We start from the raw sequence: 19,836 nt of genomic DNA on the forward strand, positions 1-19,836 counted from the left end.
GGAAGGACCTGGCTATGGAGCCAGATACTAGGCTGCTTCTTGAATGGAGCGAGGAAGAGGAAGAATAACATTTTTTGAGCACCTACTATGGGCCAGCACATTCCAAGCCAGTGAGCAGGAAGCCTGCCATTATGTTCCCTTCATTGAAAAGTTTTCATAGTCTGGGATACTAATCCTTTTTTTGTCCCCAGTGTCTGGCATGGTGCTTGGCATTCAGAAGGCGCTCAATAAATATTAAGTAGACATCTGGGCAGTGAGGCTGCTGTTACACAGAAGACGTGTTAAAATTCAGATTATAAAGAACTAAATATAAATTCTTCATGTAGATGCACGGTAAACAATGAAAAAAATCTAAAACATTTATTCTGTTTATTAAATATTTTAAATCTAAATTAACTATGCCTATGGAAGTCTGATAGTCTAAGGTAGAGAATGCAGATAATTCACCAACCTGCACTACAGCTGGAAAATAGAGATGCAGATGGAATATTGTTCCCCTATGACAACATGTGGAAATGGGGAACAAGGGAATATGGACCTTATTGGTTTAAAAAATGCTGACAACCATGCGTGAGATCAAAGGTAATAAAAGCCAGCTTCTGGGCTATGATCCAAATGAATTCATCAGAAAGTAAAACCGACTTGAGAGAGCGTCAAGCAATAGCCCTCTACCCAGCAAAGGATGTGACAGTGATTCCAAAGGCGGCCAGGTGGACAGCCATGGAAACAGATCACTAAGACCCAGCCTCGGTCCTACACAGCCTGTAGCTCCCAGGAAGCCTGGGAGTGATTAGCACATTCAGGTGCACACATCAGGGTGCCATTCAGAATTGACAGATGCATCTGCTGAAACCCGATTAACGCAGCCTTTTCCTCACCTTTATAAAAAGGGGTGCTGACACTTACATCATACCTGACTGATACTATGAAGGCCATCATTATTCAACCACAGGACTGAAAAGGACCTTCACAGAGCACCTGGCTCAGCATTTCCCTGAGTGTTAAAATGTGTCGCGCTGGCCCACCAGGGGATGATTCTTGGCGGTACTTAGGTGTATTAGGTTCCTAAGGCTGCAGAAATTACCACAGATTTGGTGACTTAAAACAACAGAAATATATTCTCTCCCACTTCTGGAGGCTACAAGTCTGAAATCAAGGTGTTGTCAGGGCCATGCTCTCTGCAGGCTCTAGAAGATCCTTTTTTGCCTCTACCTGCTTCTGGTGATAGTCAATGATCCGTGGTGTTCCTTGGCTGCAGACACACCACTCCAATCTCTGCCTCTGTGGTCACATGACGTCCTCCCTTTTTGTCTGTGTCTGGGTCCAAATTTCCCTCTTATAAGAACATCAGTCGTTGGATTAGCGCCCGTAATCCAGTGCGACCTCGACTTGGTTACCTCTGCATAGACCCTATTTCCAAAGAAGGTCCCTTTCACAGGTACCTGCGGTTAGGACTTGAACATGTATCTTTTTGGAGGACACAAAAACAGGTGAACGTTATTTTATTACAGTCATATATTTTAGTGCACAGCAATAAAATATAGTTAGCTCATCAAACTATGATTTCACTGATAAGGTATCACTGCTTAAGATGACTAAAGGCTACGGTTAAAAGAAATGAATCCATTTCAAGGAATATCTTGAGCAAACACTTCTATAGGTTTTAGTCAGACACAGCAAAAATTGTGAAGGTGGTAAATTAACGGTGGAATGCCTTGAGCTTGCCCCAAATTCTCTTTTCAGGCAGGGTGGTATTTGGAGCGGAAAATAAAGTAAATAACTGAGCCTCTTATTTAAAAGCTTCCCCCAAAGAGATCTTACAATCTCCTCACAGTTAGGTCATTGTGCCACAAACCTCATTGCCTGAAACGTCTTCCTTACACCTAACCCCAATTCCTCTTGCTTCAGTTAAAACGATGACCGCTGGGTACCTACCCTTTATACTATTAAAACCATTAAGTCATCCAACATACAGGTAAGATGAATTTAATAAAGTGTGGCTCGTGAATTGTTACCCAAAACCACTATTTAAAGTTGGTAAAAAAAACAAAAACAAAAACAAAAAGGACCAAATCTCCTTGGAGAGAGAACTACACTTTTCAAGCTGTTTTGTGACTGACTGGTGAGTGAACACCAGATGGGGCCAGCAGACCTGGGATCATCTGCGGAGAGTGCCCTGCGTGGATCCGATTCCCGCACACAGACTTGTGGTAAACCACAGGGCTGACAGATTAAGACGTTCCCAGTCTTTTTTCCTGGATTCTTAGAAAATCCCTTCTCATCTGAAATGAGCTACCTTGTCACCCTGGCACCTCTCATTAAACAAGAGGATCCAGCCCAGCCTCTATTTTACCGTTTCATCGCTGTGCACACCAGCTCAGCAAAGCAGGGTAAACAAGAGGCATTTTATGTGCTTCTCTTCTATAACCCCCTGCCTCTATCCAAGACACTACGGATGCCACTTATAAATCATTAAATCTTTCCGCCAGAAAAAGGATTAATCTGCTTTCATACAATCACAAGAGCATGCTTAAGTGGAAAGGCACAGGCACAAATGGCACATTCAAAGAAGGCTGCCACGTTTTCAAGGTTTGGTGTCTCAGGAACATTCAAAAGAGGCTAACGTGCCTTCTTCACCATAGCTAATCTGCTTGTGGGCTATGGTTTCCCCAGCTGCTACGTATAAAGCCTGCCTATTAGGCTAAAAAATACGCTAGAAGACTTCAAACCCACTCAAGCCTCAAAGGATACCCCTTTGCTCCTGAACCTGAACCAGGTCTAAGCCTCCTTGTTTGGAGAACAAAGCTCTAGGGTCTGAGTCAGGAGTGTGTGGACTCCTCCCTCCACCCACACCCTTGCAGAGGCCTGGGGGACGCCCAGCACAGCCCAACCTGCTGCAGTTCTGGAGGGTCAGCTGAGCACCTGGAAAGTGCAGAAACTCCAAAGAGAAGCAGGAAGAGGCAGAGGGACAGGAAGGAGAAAGCCAAGAGCCAGAGAGAGAAAGAGAAAGTCCCAAGGCAGCGACAGCGGTCCAGGGAGGAAAGAGGGGCCCACATGGATGAGACTCCAGACACTGCTGCCGGAGGTTTAGTTCAGGGGGTGTTGGCCCCTTTTCAGGTAGGACACAAGAGCCAACTGCTCACAGTTAAGTGAGCTTGGACTATTTAATTTATTTAAAGAATTTTAAATGGCACTTTACTTGGATTCTTTAACCAAATGAAGCCCTGAAAAGCGACACCACCACCGTCTGCAAAATTATTCTCAAGTAACCTCTCTGCGTGCAATAATAACCCTAAATCCCAGAGTCTCAGACACTGTTCTTCCCAGCACTAAACAGTTCTCTCTCTCTCTCTCTCTCTCTCTCTCTCTCTCTCTCTCTCTCTCTCTCTCGACAGAAATAGTCACCTTCAGCTTGACCTTCATCCCTTTTCCCAGCTCACTGTATTGCACTTTATAGATGTCACAGTGGGAAGCAGCTTCTTCACCCTCCACTCCCCTTTCCTCACATCAGTCACAACGTCCCAGCTGAAGGAGCAGCTGCACAGAGTGAACCCTTTCAACAATCAGCTCTGCTACCTTCCCCCAGGCTGAAAGCCATTGCCTCTCTTGGGATTGATTGCCAGCGGGTCTGCCTAGCCCAGCAGGCCACGTGACCCTGCTCAGGCTGACAAGAAGGTCAGACCACTGGACCAGTGTCCAGAGGACTCCGTGGGTGAGCGCCTTGGCTCTTCTGTTTAAAGAGATAGCGGCACCACGGATCCCTAGCCTTGAACCTCAGATGAGAAAAGGAAGTAACAGAGTCGGCCTGATAACACCGCCACGTGAATAACCGTGGAATAACTATTCCCCTCTGCTTAACCAGGTGTCATCACCTAAGGAGCACAGCCAGTGAGTTCAGGAATGCAGGGAAAGAAACCTGCAAGGAGAGAAGCAGAAAGAGGAAGAGGGGCAGGAGGGAGAAGGGCCAGGAGACACTAGCAGGTCCCAGTAGAGCTGCCCCTCCCCTGCTCGGAGCCGGACCTGGGCTTCACTTCCTACCTTGAGTGGTTGGGTCTCCGCCACCAGGCAGCCGCATGCACGCTTCTCGCCAGCACCGCCGCCAGCGCCCAGCGCGTGCTCAGCTGTGGGCGGCAGGGAGGCCCTCGGCGGGACTCCTCGGTGTCCGAAACCAGCAGATTTCCTCTCTGCCCTCCTGCCGCCTTTCACTGCGGTTCTTGTGGAGGTCTGCAGGTTTCTTTTACTCCGGCTCGGTCCCGCCCCTTGTTCTGGCTCAGATAAGCTCATCACGTTTTCCCTTAGGGCCCCCTGTGGCCTCTTGTCCCAGCCTTCCTGGTTCAAAGGGCACCAGGCCACACGACCTATGAGGCTTAGCCTTTCGTTCGCTTCAATTAAATTTTCCATTAACTTGGTCTCTGGCCAGTATAGATTTTCTCTTCAAGCTCGTCTCTAAGTACAGATCACTCAGCCCTCAGAATCCACCTTATAACTCCTCTTGGGTCCATTTAAGTACATTTATACTTTCCCCCTGACACCTGAACTTCTTTAGTCCTTTCCAATGTTGCTGGTTTGCCTGAGACTTTGTCTTTAAGATTTAAGATTTCCTCTTGTGGAAATTTTGCCCAAAGGCAATTTTGCCCAGTGTCAGCCGTTGGAGAATAGTGAATGCCCTTTCAGTCTCCAGAGGAGAGCAGGTTCCCTAACCACCATCTCTGTGGTCTTTTCTTTGCGGCTTTGCCAAGCCTCTACCCCAAGGCTTAAGGGAATGAATTCCCAGAAGGCGGGGAAGGGTGAGAGCGTGGGACCTCCCACGGTCAAGCTCTGTTTCCTCACTAGCACACACACCCCCCCACACACCCCACCCCACCCCCGCTCTTTCTGGTCTTTCATAGAACTCTGGGGAAATTTAAAGTGACCCTTAATCAGGAGTCCCTGGAATAGAGAACACCATATAACTTTTGGTTCTAAATGGACATCCTAATTTTTAGGAAGGCTTTCCCGTATTTCTCAAGTGGGTGAAGCAGGCTGCCATGGTGTGAGAAGCTCTGTGGAGAGGCCTATATGGCAAGGAACCAATGGCTTGTGGGAAATGGAATCCTGCCAACAACCATATGAATGAGCTAGGAAGTTGAACTCTGGGATGCTTGCAGCCTTATGAAAGACCCAGAGCCAGGGGACCAAGTTAAGCTGCACCTGAATTCCTGAGCCACAGAAACTGTGAGATAATAAATGTTATTTTAAGCCACTAAGTTTCGGGGTAATTTGTCACACAGCAATAGATAAATAATACAGGTGGGAAAGGGGAATTTGTTTCTTGACTCTGCATATCTAGGTTGGAAGTTTTAACTATTAATTTGGTAGCAGCTAGGATGTATCTGCTATAGAATATCTAATTCTCTGTCAGGAAGTTTATGGGATTTTTTTTTCCTTCCAAAATCAAAGGGTTTGCTACTTATGTCTGAGACCCAGAAACTACCAACTAATAGGAGAAAGCTCATGGAGTTTATCTTAGAAGGCTACTGGTTTCCAAAGTTGCTTCAATTCCTCTTGGCATGGTTTGCCAATTTAACCCTAGTTCTGATGCACGGTCAGTAGATACTGGTGTGGATAACTTGCAGATATTACCTTAGGATCCACCACAGGGGCTCAGGGTATTAGTCCAGAGGAGCAGCCCAAGGATAGAGTCTCCAATTACAGCTCCTCTGGGCCCTGGAGATTTGGGGATGGCCAAATCTCATATACTTGATCCTTTGTTTCCATCAGTCCTTGTGCTTTCAGTGTTCTGATGTATAAACCAGAGACCTTGGTCACCATCTCCTTGGATCTCCTTAGAAAACTTGCCCATTCCCTAACATCTACTCTTCCATCAAGGCAGGAGCCTCTTTGGACAGGCCTGCCAGAAACACAGAGGGCCTTGCGCACCTGACTCAGCTGTCCCCAGCATCGTCCCCGGTTCAAGAGTGGCTCATGGGGGATTGATGGGTAGGGGTGTCACATGAAGGACAGTTTCATGGAACAAAGGGGAAGATTTCCAGTAGATTTCTTTATTTGAAGAGAGGCATGGGGCAGGGGTAGGGGTGTCTTTCAGAGAATTCCTGAGACCAGCCTTGTAGGAAGAAAGAGTTCGTACAGCCCACTTTTTGGCAGCCTCTTTTTCTTCTCCACACTCCCTCCTAGAAGGAGCTCTCCCAAACAGTAGAAAGCCTACTGGGGATTTACCACCATCATCATTCTGCTCCTCAAGTCTTTGGTGTTGGCATCTTTAATCCACAAAATGACTTTATTTGTGATCTTGGACAAGAGGAGCATTATCTTCATTTCTTTTTGTTTCATTTTAATGTATATACTTTCTATTAAAATATTACCAAATTGGTCACCATGATTCAATAGTAGCCTATTTATCCCATATTTAAAGTACCTTGGGAGGTTCCAACAACTTAATTGGAACATTCATTCATTCATTCATTTAACCAATAATTATTGAATCCTTGTCCTTCCTCAATATCTATAGGATTCAAAAGAGAACCAAATCATTACAGCGCAAAGGGATCTAATAAATTACTGAGCGTCGTAAAAATCTATTTCAAATTCTACAAAACCCAGTGTTTTCTTTAGTGGTTACATTTTTCCCTTTTAGCTCAATGTTTTAAAGTAGGTACAGATATTATACTTTAATGAATGATATCACTGAAAATATGATAAACAGCTTTTCCTAAATGAACTCATACTGGCACACAGGCAGAGCTAAGATCAGGAATTCTACACTGGCAAACACTCCTGGTTCCATGCTGTAAGAGCTCTGGCTGGGCTTCTCCTGGACCTACCTGTCCGAAAATATAGGAAGGCCTTTTATATTTGCTGCCGAACTTGCGGACATTCTTCTTTTCATCTTTCCATCAAAACTTTCTGCAAAGATTCTTAAGAACTGAACTTGACACAGATACTTTGTTCTCCTTCCAAATGACCCCCTTTCCAATGCATGGCTTGAGAACCAGATGGCTCATTTTGTTCACATGGCCCGTGGCTATGACAGGGTGAACATAGCTCTGCAATATTCTAATCAGTGGCCTGTACACGCCTTCCTTCATTTCTTTTTCTCCCCCATCATTTCACATATTATTTAAAATACCATGTCAAACCACACCTAGTGTCGGTGGAGTAGGCCAATTTGTGTGTGTTTTGTAGGGATGAGAAAGTTCTCCTGGTGTCTAGGATGATAGGCTCTGCCTGTCCTGTGGATGTCGTCTAGCAACGATGTAGCTAGGGCACAAGGATAAGGCTGAGACGCTCCTTGGGGCCAAGATATTAACCCAGAAGGAGAAAAGATAATTGATGTCCCTGGAGTGCAGTTTCTGCCTAGATTTTGCTAAGTGGGCATTTGTGTTTGTTTTGTTCTTTTACATCTTTGCTAGAAGAAGTGACACAGGGGTACCACAAGCCACTTGTGAACATCCATTTTGTGCGGTCAGGCTTCTGAGCCAGAGAACAGGACACACACACACACCCTAGCAAGTGTTGGGTAATGGGGCCCTACCGATAGGCTTGGGAGGAAAAGCAAAGGGCCAGGGAGGAGAAGACCTAGGCTCAGCTTCCACCCTGCTGCTGCCTTTCTGTGTGGCTCTGAACAAGTGGCCTCAGCTCTGCAGGTATCACACGTAGAGGGAGCTCAGAAAATGTTTGCCAACTGATCATATGGATATTCCTGTATAATGGAACTCATGCCACTTGATAAGCTCTATTTCCTTTTAGAAATAAACAACCTTTTGGAAAGAGAGATAAGCTCTGGATAGTCGTTCTCTGTAGAGCTATTACTTTAGACAAATTTGTAGTTTAACAGGGAAGCAGATTTGATTTCTAGATGCTGGGTATGAAGGTTCAACCACAGCAGAACGTACCGTGCGTGTCTGTCACTCTGGTGCCTGTCTCCAAGACCACCAGCCAAGGAAGAAAACATCAAGTCTCAAGAATAAATGTCCTTTCTCATCTCCCACCCCCACCGTCTGTGCTACTCAACAAAAAGTAAACAATTTGTTCCCATCATGTCAAACCTTCAAAAGGCAGGAAACCAATCACTAAACTAGATCTTGCAAAAGAGTTCAGCTATCACATTTGTGGTTTCCAAAGAAGATCTCCCCAACTGCTTGGTGAGCAGTTTTTTCTGTTGTGTCGCATAGAATTCGAAACAGTAAATATTTACTGTGGACTTGTTACGTCTCAGGCTCTGCTGGGGACTGCACGTCCCTGCCCTCAAGTCTACCTAGCAGGGAGACGAGGTCTGGACCCAGATTCTAGCAGCATAGGCAGGGAGGGTATGTAAACAAGGGTCTGAGAGAACAGATCCCTAGGGTCTTCTAGGAATTCGGGGAAGCTTACAGGGCAACAGAGACCCGGCTGCCGGTGGTGGTCAGGCCACACCAGGAAATTTGCCCGTCATCATTCTTTCCTTTCTTTCACTCTCTTCCCCGGCACTGCAAACCTCCTCTTTCTCACCTGGATTTGCACATGTGCCACCGTGCCTGACTACTCTGCCCCCTCACGCCCCTCTCTTCTTCCCCAGCCCACAGACACGTCCACGGGGCACCAGATCATCCTCAGCAGCAATGCTTTTACAGGCTTGGCACCATCCTAGCACAGAGAGACTTATTTTACTGAAAACCTGAAATACATTTACCTCTGGGAGCAGGACTCCGTCAGCACACACTTTCTCGTTCAAAGTGTGGTCCCCAACCAGCAGCAGCACGGACATCGCCTGGGAGCCTGTTAGAAAGCAGACTCTCAGGCCCCACTCCAGCCCTCCTGCGCCAGGATCCACATTTTATCAAGATGCCCGGGTGGTACCAGGACATATTAAAGTTTGAGAAGCACTGGCTAAAGCTTACTTATAATTGAGAACTTTTTTTTCCCCCAACATTCAAAGATAAGGTAAAATTTCCCCATGATCATCTCAGGACTTCTGACAGAACCACAAATGTTATCAAATCCATGTTTTTGCTTCCATTCTCCTAAAGCATCCAGGGAACTGCTCTTCTTCTGAAAACATGAACATTTGGCTGTCAGTTAATAGATCTGGAGGAAAATGACTAAAATTCTTGGTCTCAAGCCAAGAATTCTACCTTTCAGACTGAATTCAGGCAACTGAGTGGGTCTGAAACCTGGTTTTCCCTGAATGCAGGAGAAAGATCATTTGGTGACAGAGTTTATATTTCAAAGGTCTGAGGAAGAGATTTGGAAGAAGCCCTCTCTCTGCTCTAATGTGAGCCCTTCTGTCTTGGTACCCTCATCTTCCCCTTTGGGGGACCCCTCCCCAGGGCTTCTAGGGCCTCTCACCTCCTGCTGTCCGTGGCTTCCTCTGCCACCTCCAGCCGTGACTCTCAGCTTGGAAGGGACCAGAGAGGACATCTTTTGCTCTTACTCCTCTGGGTTGCCAGAGTTCACCCTAATGGCCCTGACATGTGGACATCTGCACTTGTCACCAGTAATGAGGAGATCTCTCCATCCAAGCAGCTCCTTCTACTTCTGAATGGCTTTGACTTTCCAAAGTTCTTTACAATGTCAACCCCACCTGAATCCTGAGGGAGCTGTCTTCTGAGAGTTCCACCTGGTTATTCAGCTGCCAAGTCCTCTACGTGGGAGAGTATTCCTGAAACCCAGGCTTCTGCAACTTTAAGTGTCTTCAAAACACCTGAGATCTGTTGTGAAGGAGTGAGGGAGGGCCACTGAGCTTTTCCTTTCTCAGGTTACGACAGTGCTCCTGACCCGAGTTTGAGTGGCAAGACGTGAGGTTTAATTAAATCTATCTTCAGGGCCACAGAGAACAAATCCACGTGACCTGCTGTCATATCCTGGAACAGAAAATTGTGTCTTCCCCAAATCATCCATTTTTTTATATAGCTCCTTATGTGTCACGGCTTTGCATTTTCTTATTGTCTGACTAACTGTCTTTTGGAAATGTCCTAATGAGTGTTGACAAACCCTCTAACTGTGTGGCACCAAACCTGGAACACTCCAGCTTTGACTGAACAACCTTGGGGCAGAGCAGGATCTGGTTCAAATGAGTTCAAGACTGTACGATCTTGTTTAGGAATGACGTGGTCCTATGGATAGATATGAAGCCTAAAATCAATGAAGACCTCCATCCCTTCGCTTATAAATACACCTGCCTTTCTTGCCACAGTCGTGGGAAAGTGGGTAATAAACTAATTCCTCATCCAAGGTAATAATAACTTGATATGTTATCCTTTAAGGGAACTTTGACATGGCAATCCTAAAGAGGCAATGTCTTAGTCTAAAGGCAAACTCTTTTTTTTTTTTTTGCGGTACGCGGGCCTCTCACTGTTGCGGCCCCTCCCGTTGCGGAGCACAGGCTCCGGTCACGCAAGCTCAGCGGCCACGGCTCACGGGCCCAGCCACTCCGCGGCATGTGGGATCTTCCCGGCCCGGGGCACGAACCCGCGTCCCCTGCATCGGCAGGCGGACTCTCAACCACTGCGCCACCAGCAAAGCCCTAAAGGCAGACTCTTTAGTGGTGTCATCCTAGGCCCCACGGCAAACGGGTAGGAGAGATGTGTGCCAGGGGGCTGCTCAAAGCTTACCATGCCGTAGCTGCTTCCTCCACCCTCCCTGGGGCCCCAGACACAAGAAACACACAGCGCTTGGTTCTGTAGCACCCAGGGCACGGGGAACAATTTCCACAAGAACTGGAGCAATTCATTTTTTCAAAGCAGCCACAGGCTAGGGAAGGGCTCATGAAGACAACTGGAGTCATTACTTGCAAAGCCAAGCCAACTAGGAAAGAAACCAGCTTGCAGGCAGAAATACCGGCCTCAGCCAAGGGAAGAAGTGAGGCAGCTGCACTACACTCTTCCCAGGAAAAAGACAGGAACTTCACTCAGCATGGTGAGCTTGGAAGGAGAAAGAATAAAGAGGAAACCAAGGCAAAGGTTTCCTCCGTGATCACTTAAGGAAAGCTGAAGGGTGGTTCCTGGGACAGGAAGTTAAAATGAAACTATTTTAGTTTCAGTTTTGCTGAAGCTGCAAGACAGTAGTCTCCCCACACCAGAGTGAAGTGTGGAGATCTAGCAAAAAGAGGTGGTGGGAAGCCAGTTTTACCTGTGTAGATGACCACCCACATGCAGCCTGCAAAAGAAATTGTAGAGGTTGAAAAGCAGGTTGAATAGAAGATGAACTGTGGAGAGAACTGCCCCATGTGATCCAAGGGCTTCAGTGTGGCCGTGTGAATAGCTTGATATCTGTCCCTGGAGCTCAAGAGACACAATGGATTACTGCTTGATTTCCATGAGAAACCAAAAAGTCTGGCTGCTGTGATGGCAGGACAAAGGAGACGTGCCTGCTGAGATCAGCCTGCACGCCCTGAGTTTGTTTGGGCAAAGGATGTTTCTAAGGGACCAGATGCGGGCCATCAGAAGAGAGATCTGAAGTGAGATTATCTTAGATCCTTTCCGGACTGTCTGGAGGCACAAGGGGGCCTCAGCAGAAAGAAGTTAGAGATGTACCCACAGATGCCTTGAGGCTGTGGGAAGAACTGTAAGTGACCAGCCAGAGAAGAGTTACCTTTGTCCATGTCAAGGAACGTGCAGATGAGAGATGGTAGGATCACCAAAGGACCCATGCAAGAGCCCACAGGAGGCAGAATCAGCTTGAAACACCTGCCAGAACCAGAGAGGCTGATGCCAGCTCACAGTGGGATTAGTCAAGTAAAAACTCTCCTACCTCTTGCCTCTCCTCCTTCCCTCACTCTGATCAGGAAGGATTGGGAATCATTATTAGCTAGATAAGGAAGGGGCAAAAACATAGGGCTGGGCAGGAGGTGGAGAGACGCCAACCTTGCCCTCCTTTACTGCTGCAGGCAACTGGCCTGAAGCAGGGCTGAGCTGGGAATGGGGAGTAGTTCCATCTTTGAGTGAAATTTAAAGTTTGATGATCACACTGACCTGGACATATTAATTATTTACTAGAGAGTGTTTTGTTATCTGAAAGGAGCCAGAAAAGTCACGAGATTTGCCCTAAATTTCTTCCATGGACAGGGAAGAAGTGGTCTCACAGGAGACTTTCATTTAAAGGAGAATGGGAGACAGGAATTATGTGGCTTTATGATTATGTCCATGGGTCATTGCTTGTTCAATGTAACAATGACTTTAGGGTGTGCGAAGTGAAATCAGATCATCATCTGCTATTTTCATTGCAAGATTCACTGGAAGATACGTGAGCTTTACAATATGTTTCTGAGTCAACTAAGGTTTACAAGAGAGGCCAGATTCGTAGACTGTCAGAACCAGAACATTATACATGAGCAACTCAGCCCATCATTTCACACAGGAAACTGAGGCCCAGAGACATGAGAAGACTTTCCCAAGCTCACACATATAGAGGCATCAAGAAAAACACAGAAGTATATAGCATCTGCTCACACAAACTATATTTAATTAGGTACATTTCTTTGTAAAGGCCAGATTTCTTCCTGTTTCCCAGGTCTCTGAGAGTTTAAAGTAAAACTGTAGACAAGGCTCTTGACAGGATGTGAGAAAAATCTATGCTTAGAATCTAACTTTATCCTTCCCTGATGTCCTCCTAGGCTTAAAACACAGCCACTCCTATTATAAGTATCCTTTTGTTGAATGCTCTAAGCCTGTCTGTGAGCACATACCTGCAAATGTAAGTTTTTCATTATTCACACTGGTCACTCAATACCTCAAAAACTTTCCTAAGCTCACATACATATTTGCCTTATTCCAAGACAGGGTCTCACATGGTGCTTGGAACAGAAAAGGTTCAGCAAGTGTTTGCAGAATGGCATAATGGTTAGATTCCATTTCACTGTCTATGTGTTCTTTATGTATCAACAACACTGCTTCCAGAGAAAGAAAAAAGGCAACATGCCTGCTCATCCTTGGGAACCTGGAATCTAGAACCTGGACTCATGTTCAACTCCTTGCAAATCCATAACTCAGGGCCGCTAAGTGGGGAAGGAAGGAGCAGCCCATTGGGCAGACAACAGTGTGGCAAGTTTGCCCATGTGGCCTTGCTGCCCTTCCCACTGGCCACTTCCCTATGCTGAGCTATTCTGGGGCTGGTGACACAAAAGGCGTTCAGCCCCTGGGTCACTTTCTATCCTGTGACGAGAGAGAAACACTCTCACTGAAGGACATATGTGATTTATGGGCGGGTCAAATTCCTGCCATGATAGACACTCTGTTACACATTTTTTTAACCTGGATAGGAATCTGAGGCCCCCAGACAGGACCAACGTAATTAATTCGTTAGCCCTTGTTTCTTCAGGATTTCTTTGTTCCTTAGGCTAGTAGTCCTTCAATTACTCAACGATGATGAATAAATGCTCAAGAGTCTTAATTAGAAGAGAGGAAAAAAATCACTCATTGCATGTGATGCGGTCTCATTGTCTGAATTCTAATAATATAGGCCTAGAAGCTATAATGTCAGCTCTCAGTAGCTGGAGCCATCTCTTCCCACTGCAGCCTGGGCAGGGCCCGTCGGGGTGTCCTTGGCCCTGGTCAGCCTTGACTGTTCCCCGGCTGCCCAGAGGAGCAGCCCGTGAGCTTCCAGCAGCAGAGTTCCCAGGAGCCCCCTTAGCGGCAGCCTCACCTGCCCCGGGAGGGCGGGGACACCTGGAACCACCTGCAGGCCCAGGAAGACAGACGGGCAAACCCTACCTGACTCCATCCTGTCTTCCAGGCTCTCAGGGGCTTCCTCGGAGGCGCTGGTGCCCCTGGGGAACGGCTGGTGGCTGAAGAGGTCGTCACACAGGAGGCTTCGGCACAGCTTGGCAAGGAAACAGAGGACGTACCCAATGCTGTTCACCACGGGCAGACTCCGCAGGTGCTGCTTCCCGTCAAAGGACGCGGAGACTGGAAGAGCACAGAGACAGCGACTCAGAGCGGGGCTCTGGAGAAAGCCGTCAGCCCGTCAGCCCTGGGGAAGAGGTTTTGGTTTGTTCAGTTTTGTTTTGTTTTCAACTAAGTTGTATTGGGATTTCACCTGTTTTTTTCATTAATGTCCTATTTCAGTTCCAGGATCTCATTCAGGAGACCACATCGGGTATAGCTGTTGTGTGAACTCGGTCTCCTCGGGTCTTTGTTTCACAGTCTTTTCTTGTTTTTCATGATCTTGACAGTCTTGAAGAGTACTGGTCAGGTATTTTGTAAAACGTCCCTCGATCTGGTTTGTCTGATGTTTTTCTTATGATTTTACCGGGGTTATGGGGTTGTGAGGAGGAAGACCACAGAGTCAGTGGGGGGTGGTACATGATAGCCACAGTTCATCACTGGGATGTTAACCTTTATCTCCTGGCCAAGACAGTGTTTGCCACATTTCTCCACTGTATTCTTTTTTCTTTTGCAGTACGCGGGCCTCTCACTGCTGTGGCCTCTCCCGTTGCGGAGCACAGGCTCCGGACGCGCAGACTCAGCGGCCATGGCTCACGGGCCCAGCCGCTCCGCGGCATGTGGGATCCTCCCGGACCAGGGCACGAACCCGCGTCCCCTGCATCGGCAGGCAGACTCTCAACCACTGCGCCACCAGGGAAGCCCTCCACTATATTCTTTGTATTCTGTTCCTGGGAAATAAGTCACAAGGTCCTACCCACAGTTAAGGGCAGTGGAGGGATTAAGCTCTACCTCCTGGAGAGGGAAGAGTCTCTATATCATTTGAAATTCTTCTATAAAGGAAGACTTGTCCCATTTCCTCCATTTATTTATTTGTTTATTCATCAATATCAGTGCAGAGTCAATATATTTATTCTGGGGGAATTCCCTGGCAGTCCAGTGGTTGGGACTCAGCCCTCTCACTGCCGAGGGCCTGGGTTCGGTCCCTGGTTGGGGAACTAAGATCCCACAGGCCACATGGTGGGGCCAAAAATAAATAAATAAATAAAAGTTTAAAAAATATATATTTATTTTGTATTGTGAATTGTCCAATACTATATTATGTATCTTATTGCTAAATTATTCCAATTTTTGTCTTTGGGATCTTTCAGATTGACTCCTGTGTCCCTATGACATACCCTCATTTATTTTAAGCAACTCTAGATAGATAGATCAAGATCAATAGGTAGGTCTAGATAGATATGTCTAGATCTAGACATATAGGTATATTCAAATAAACCTGAGTTCATACTGAGGTCTCCAGCTCTTAATGCAGCACCACAGTGTTCAGGGTTCATTCAGCCTAAAGGGGAGGAATCTTTATAAAAGAACAATAATGTCTCCACAGTGATGCTAGATCAAACTCATTTTCTCTAGGGTGACCAGAATTTAGAAGAAACACCTGGTTCTTCCAGCCCAGAGCATGTTTCTTTCTGTAATCCTGTTCACAGCCCTCTGCTGCTGCATGAAGCTCGCACAGCAGCTCCAGGGTGCAGAACACATGAGAAGATCCCCAGCAGGACATTCTGCTCCCACCTGGGCTCTGCCCTCAGCACCAGCACCTGGAAGGCAGCCTGGATTTTTATACTATATCTCTCAAAGGCTAGCACACTGTAAGGGCTGGGGCAGGGCGACCAGAGCTAGTTTTGATTTCAGAGCTAAAAAACAAACAACAAAAAATCTCCATACCCATTTAAATTAGAAATCAAAACAATATTTCTTTTGTGTAGCTTTTTATAGTTTGACAAGAGCTTTCACACCTATCACCTCATTTAGGCCTTCTGACTGTCCTGTGAGGACAGTGGAGAAAAGGTCATGCCTCCATAATATGGATGAGGAAACTGAGGAGAAGGCCTAGAGTGGATTTTTCCAGCTCATGAGGCCTGTAAGTGGCACTTGCCTGTCACTTTAATACTCCAGGTGACTCAGATTAGGACAGCCAGCAAAGAGCTGCTTAGATGCTCAGTAAGGGGGTCATCCTGGCCACTTGAACACTCTGGAAATTCCCTCTTAGGTGGGCACTGCTGCTTGCCTCTGATACCTTGAAAGAGTAGGTGTGCTGGAAACTGAACCCACAGCAGGAAGGTCTGGGTCATCAGGCCTGTGCCATAAATCAGTGTGTACACATTCCCAGAGGTGCCTGGATGGTCACATAGTAGGAAAATTCCACCTCCTGGAAGCAGACATGGAATTTGTGAGATCACAAAATCTACCCCTCTGGGAGAGTGGGACTAAGGCAAAGCGTCCCAACAGGTGTGCTAGGAGTGGGTCATGGGTACTGAGATACTATTCCCCCTCAGCCTTTGGGGTGGCCCAAGGCCCAGCCACAGCAGGTTAAATTCCCTTAGCCCATGGTGCCAGCACCAGTGTTCACCATTTTCTACATGTTGTGCCCTGGGAATGTTTAGAAAGCAGTGCCCTAAGGATCAGGTTCTAGGTGGAGAGTGGGAGAGTCTGACTATTCCTCCTTGAGTCCCTCCCTAAACCACCTTGGGGCTAGCACCACCTTGCTGGGCTGCACATCACCATCAGAAACGTGAACGCCCACCTTGCCACCTCACAACCTAAGGAGGTGGCATGAGGAGGCCCCTCAGCGCTACTGCATTCTCCATGACCAAGTCCTCAGCTCCTGCCTTCCTGGGAATCCCTCAGCCAAGGGAAACTTGGCAGGGCTCTGCCTGCTCATGCATTGGTGCCAGGCACTGCAAAGCCTCCTCCCCAGCACCGAGGCCCCTGAGGCCGCAGAAAAGCTGAGCAGGAGAGCAGGGAGAACGGGGTCAGCTCTCCCAGCTTGGGGGGCAGGGGCCACAAAGAACTCAGACGGGATTCGCTCAAGAGTGGGGACACACGGTACGGGAGGAGCTTTCTCTTAGCACTGGGTCTGCGTCTTGAGCCCTGCTGTTTAGCGAGGAAAAGGACAAGGCCTTCAACCTCAGAGGGCAGTCCAGGATCAAGAACCTGGCTCTCAGGGAGAAAGCAGAAGAACAGCCAAGGAGCGCTCAGAGGCCCGACAGCAGGGCCCTCCTCCTGGCCTCTCCTGGTGCAGCCCTTCTTCGTCCTGTCTCTGCGCACATCTGCTGAAGTCTCTTAAAAGTCACCCCGGGTCAGACACATGGCACCCAGACCTTGCCAAGTTCTATTTTAATCAATTACCAGCAAGTCAGACCCAGCTTCCTGCTCACAGGGAGCTCCAGAAGGAGGGCTGAATCAGAGCTGGTAAAGCTGTGTTGGAAAATCTCCCCATCTGCAAGCCCTCGGGATCAATCTGGAATTAAATAAAACACTTATGCTTTGGTTTTTCAGGGCGTAGCCACATTAAAGTTCCCTCTCCTCGACCCCTAGCCAGCCAGCAGGGTCACCCGCACTGCCCTGTGGCTGGGGAATTGTATCCCTTTTCCCTGGTGATATGGAGGCTGTGTCTATGATGCTGGGCTAGAGAAGACACCAGGCTGTCCCCTTGGAGTCAAAGCATCTTGCAAAGGCCTGGAGCTCCAGGGCTTAAGGGCAGGTGGTAACAGCCACTGTGCATGTGGAGAGCCCCGGGAAAGACAGACAGAGCCTCTGCGGGGAAACATTTGAAGGGGGCAGAGCTCCCAATTCTGCCTCAGACTTGTGGTGACAGTTTCCACTCCCTCTGGATGCTGTTGGGTCGGGGTGGAAACTGGAGGAGGGTGGTGACAATGGGAGATGGGATTGACCCTGAAGGCTCTTGTTTAAAAAAAAAAAATGTCCTGTGAGGTGGGGTTTAGCCCACGAACATTCCCCACTTCCCTGCATGGTGTTAAGTGCTATGAATAAGGAGTAAAGCAGAGGAAGGGAGAATAAATAGTGACAAGGGCTGATGTGTTAGACATGTGGTCAGGGAAGGGCTTTTTGATAAGGTGGCATTTGAGTAGGAATCTGAAGGAACTCCAGGAGCAAGTCACGTGGACAGTTGGGGAAAGAGCATTCCAGAAAGAGAGAACAGCAGGTGCAAAGGCCCTGAGGCAGGAGGAGCATGGTTGGAGGACACAGGAATGAAGCCACTGTGGCCGGAGCAGAGTTTGGGACTCAATAGAAGTGACCAGGAGATCAAGGAAGTTCCCAGGACCAGGTCACATAGGACTTGGAGGCCCTTGTAAGGATGTGGGCTCTTTCTCAGAGTGACATGGGAGCCATTGAGGGTCTGGAGAAAAGGAGGGGCATGATCTGACTTAGATTTTGAAAGAACCAGAATCGTGAAAGAATTCTGGATATATTTTGCAGTTGATTCTGAAAGGATTCTGGATATATTCTGCAGTTAGAACAATAGGATTTATTGATGGGTTGGAAGTGGGAGGTGAAAGAGGCAAGTCAAGGGAGAGGATTCAGATGTCCAGTCTTCTTATCCAGATCTGGAAGTATCTTCTCCTGAAGCCCCAAGAGACACCTTCGGCACACAGGCTCATTTAAGGACCCTGGAGCCCAGAAGATGGGGACAGACCCTGGCCACAGTCCCCCAAGCCTGATTACAGCTATTTTCCTCTTTGGAGACACACCCATGGCCCTCCTCATACAGCCTGCTCCAGGGCTTTACCTGACACCATCTCACCACCGTAGCCCTGCTTGACCAGGGAGAAGACCAGCTTCTGCTGGTGGGCACAGTCGATGCACGCTTGCACGGCCTGCTGCAGGACAGCCGACGGCCTCTCGGGCCCAAAGTGCTCGGGGAGCTGCTGTACCTTCCTCCTCTCCAGGTACGGCCCTGCGTTGGCTTGCTTGTTGATGTAGAGGCAGACTGTGGAAACAGACCCACAAAGCCCTCAGCATCGAAGCACATCAGGCCAGCGGTGGCTCCCGTGCCCACTGGGGAGGCCTCAGCCATGTCCCCTTGGCCCTGGTCTTGTGAAAGCAAAGGCCAAAGTGGGACCAGTTCTTCCCAACTTAAGAAGTAAAAGAGGCAATAGAGTCAATCACCTCTAGCTGCCAGGGCTTGCTCTCAGAAAGGCTTCCTGGTTGGGAAGAAATAGGCATGTCCCCTCCGATGTACTCAAATCTGAATTGTAGACAATTATGGACAATTGTGGACCATGTATATAAATGTATTTATGTGCTGGGAACATACCCAAAATCTTCCCTTCTCCTCCCAGGAAGCTATCAAGCTATATATAATGTTTGCCATTTTTTTTGTTAACCTTCAGTAATTAAAAAAAATCAACATGTTGCTAATTACTCCAAAGACTATATATTCGATGAAATTCTAAAGAGGATTCTATTTACAATCTCAGGATAATGAACACTCAGCAGTCCATTTAGGTGAGCCCAACCAATGGTCCCCACACTTTCAAAGTAATATACCCCATTGGTAAAAAAATTTTTACCACATGCCCTAACGTGTTTATTTATTTATAGATTATATACATTCTCAACCGTATTAATGTATTACATACATTTTAAAGATGTAACCAAAAAATAGAAAAATTTAAAGGATGAGATAAAAAGAAATATTAATAGTAGGTGTCATATTTTCTTCCACATGTTAATGGCTCCTCTTATGTCTCCCCCTGCCCCCAGCCCAGGTATGAGCATCTTACCCTGGGGGCCACTAGTGCAGAGAAGCGTTAAAGAGGGACTTTAAGAGGAGACCAATAGGACTTTGGAAGGATTAAACAGTAACAACAAAGTTGAAGAAAATTAGTTTTTATTGAGCACCTACTATATTCCAGGCACTGTATATCTTTTATCTTGTTTGATTCTCAAGATAAGCCTGAGAATTAAATATTATTACTTCCTCTACTAAAGAAGAAACCGAGGTTAAAAGTGGTTAGTGGCTGCTCAGAAAGTGTAATTAATGGTGCAATAGGGATTTTAACTAACATCTTTCTGATGTCATGGCCTGTGCTCTTTTCACTCTACCAGGCTTCCTTCTTCAACTAATCCCACATGATTAAGGAAAATCTGTAATTGCTAAGGGACCTTCATG

At 47.2% G+C, this 19,836-nt stretch overlaps 1 protein-coding gene across 2 annotated transcripts in view; it reads right to left on the reverse strand.

Annotated features, from left to right (window-relative positions):
- Nucleotides 1-19,836, reverse strand: part of SCML4 (Scm polycomb group protein like 4) — a 59,275-nt gene that overhangs the window by 18,383 nt on the left and 21,056 nt on the right. Inside the window, exons 3-4 of one of the 2 annotated variants that reach the window (XM_007447251.1) lie at nt 18,451-18,651; nt 13,686-13,880 (exon numbers count right to left, since the gene is read on the reverse strand). In XM_007447251.1, the coding sequence (XP_007447313.1) occupies nt 13,686-13,880; nt 18,451-18,651 (396 nt within the window). Of the gene's footprint in view, nt 1-4,038; nt 4,235-13,685; nt 13,881-18,450; nt 18,652-19,836 lie in introns of those variants that run through there. The other variant, XM_007447252.1, reaches the window with a different exon arrangement.

Source organism: Lipotes vexillifer, unplaced genomic scaffold, assembly GCF_000442215.2.
Source record: "Lipotes vexillifer unplaced genomic scaffold, Lipotes_vexillifer_v1.1 scaffold515, whole genome shotgun sequence".
Taxonomy (NCBI): domain Eukaryota; kingdom Metazoa; phylum Chordata; class Mammalia; order Artiodactyla; family Lipotidae; genus Lipotes; species Lipotes vexillifer.